We start from the raw sequence: 2,352 nt of genomic DNA, 5'->3' as shown, positions 1-2,352 counted from the left end.
TGTGTTTAAACACATACGTATAACGTCTGTGATGCTGGATGTAGACAGAGCTGCTAACCTGGTTCTGTTGGGCTTCAGCCTGACCTCGGTCCCTTTATCACAGAAAATATCTGTTTATTGAACTCATTAGGCCGTGTCTCGCTTAAACTTTTTCCTTTTCCCCTCTTAGTGTCTCTGCTCCGTCCATCTCTTTCTCCTTTCGAACATGTTAGTGAATTTTCCCTGCGCTGCTCACCTGTTTTATTTCTCTGTTTTTAATGTGGGAGGGAGCCCACCGGGCTTCCTCGTCTGCAGGTCCACGCTCTCCTGCTCTACAGAGCTGCTGTTTACAGGTAGATGGAAGGTTGGGGCAACAATACGGACCGGATAACAACCTGACATGTGCCTGTGTGTAACACCAGGGGTTGCAGTGAAACACGTGGATTTATATCGATACGTGTGTTTTTATAATAAAAATAGTGGACCGGAGTTGAGTTTTTGGCGTTTGTCAGTTCTCAGAGTGAGAAATTGGGAGTGTGGCGTGAGGGCGTGTGAAGACCCTCAGATGCGTGGGTCTCACGCTCTGCGTCAGAGGTGGCAGCTCTGGTACTAGCTGAAGGCTTTCAAGCTCTTAAATCTGACTTTTGTGTCAGCTGTGGCTCCGGTTTTTGCTTGTGTCTGCTCCCCACAAGTTCTGTTTTGTGGTTTGCTGCCTTGATAGTATTTAGTTTCATTATTAAAATAAGTTTATTTTTTGAAGAACCTTGTCAATAGTCATTTATCTGCAATTTGTGTCAAAAAATCACCACAAACCATGACAGGTCTACCATCATTCATGATGTATTCTGAGATGTCAAAACACAACTCTCATGAAGATAATGGGTGATCCACTGAAAATTGTAACTTATGTACAGTAAAAGGGCTCCACAATTCATTCAAAAAGAAGAAAAATAATGAATCAACTAAAACAAATTAACTGTCACAGAATTTCTGTAAGTAACCTATTTATTTGACACAGAACTGACAAATAAATAAGGGTAAAAAAAAGTCTGTTGCCATACTTGTGCATAGGTGGATAAARTTCACACAAACATTGCTACATAGAGACACAGAGGGGAAATATAAATTAGTTAATGGAACAACTGATGGTGTAGAAGTGTCACTTGTAAATGTGGATGCACCCAACACAGATGCACATGTCCACCCATTTCTAATTTTGAGCCAAAAGGAAAGAAGAAATAAATGTGAATGAGACGTGTTAAGGTAAAACAAATACACACTGTGCGTTCTTAGTACATCTGCACCTCAGTGTTTGGCTCCTCACTTCACAATTTGACTACATGAGTTGTTCAACATTTTTCTAGCTCAGCTTACTTAAAGTCAGAATGAAACCTGAGTATTTACTTCCTGTTTTACCTCGTTGCTCTTTACTAGCTTAAAGAAAGCTATAAAAGTCTAAATATGTTATTAAGCAATATAAAAACACATTTTTATGACAAAATAAATGAGTAAAAGGCACACGTACCTACCTACTSTTACCATCAAAGAGTTCTGTCAAGCATTACAATTTGAACCTGGTCTGTAACAAGAAAACATGCATGAGGTACACATCCACACTTTTCTGTCTTGTATCTAAACAAAGATAAAGTAAGATATTTCTTTAACCCGTTCTATAAAAACAGTCTTTATAAATTATGATTTTATACTAATGAGTGTGTTTACAGCACCTCTGCCTCCATGTATTATTTGTYAAACTAACATTTCAGCATTAGCTCATTCATGTTTTCCCTCCACTTCAGCAGGTGGTCTTCTGTGAGGATTGTCTGTGGTCTCATCCTTGTTAAATGTCTTGAGGGAGTGGGGGGAGCAGGAGAAGRCAGCCTGCCCATTATTTCCTCTTCTGTGTCTGTATATGTATGTATGTGTCTCCAGAAAACAATCGGATAAGTGGCATCCTGACTTCGCAGACGGAGCCCTACGACCTGTCTTTCTCACGCTCCTTCCAGAGCTTGTCACATCTGCCGCCCTCCTATGAGGCGGCCGTCAAAGCCGACCTCAACCGGTTTTCYTCCCTGAAGAAACTCAGTAGGTCCAAATTCACTGCACTAATGCAAGAGTAGGCTCCCTTTCCTGGTGCACTGCATGATAAAAGAAATTCAGCAATAAGTGTGCTTCCCTGACTCCTGACTGGGCTTAACTGAGAAGCACCYAAGTGTTTCTGCTGTGAAAATGATTTGACTGCTGTTCTTTGGATACCAGACAAAAATCACTCGTACATATCTTCACCCGCTTCGGATGTTATCATCCATGAAATGGACATTATTAGGTGTTATCAGTCCCCTAGAATGGCTTCAGAATGTCCCGCCTGTGCCG

The 2,352-nt window shown here is 41.0% G+C and overlaps 1 protein-coding gene across 1 annotated transcript; it reads left to right on the top strand.

Annotated features, from left to right (window-relative positions):
* Nucleotides 1–39: 39 nt before the first annotated feature.
* LOC106530510 (protein shisa-6 homolog) lies at nt 40–2,064 on the top strand (the record flags this gene model as incomplete). The annotated part of the gene is given in 2 exon segments (XM_014026146.1): nt 40–332; nt 1,912–2,064. Coding segments are annotated over 2 exon segments (280 nt in total), but the record flags the coding sequence as incomplete, so codon positions are not given.
* Between the last annotated feature and the right edge of the window lie 288 nt (nt 2,065–2,352).

This window comes from Austrofundulus limnaeus, unplaced genomic scaffold, assembly GCF_001266775.1.
Source record: "Austrofundulus limnaeus strain Quisiro unplaced genomic scaffold, Austrofundulus_limnaeus-1.0 Scaffold530, whole genome shotgun sequence".
NCBI lineage: Eukaryota > Metazoa > Chordata > Actinopteri > Cyprinodontiformes > Rivulidae > Austrofundulus > Austrofundulus limnaeus.
This window is presented reverse-complemented; position numbering and strand designations above follow the sequence as displayed.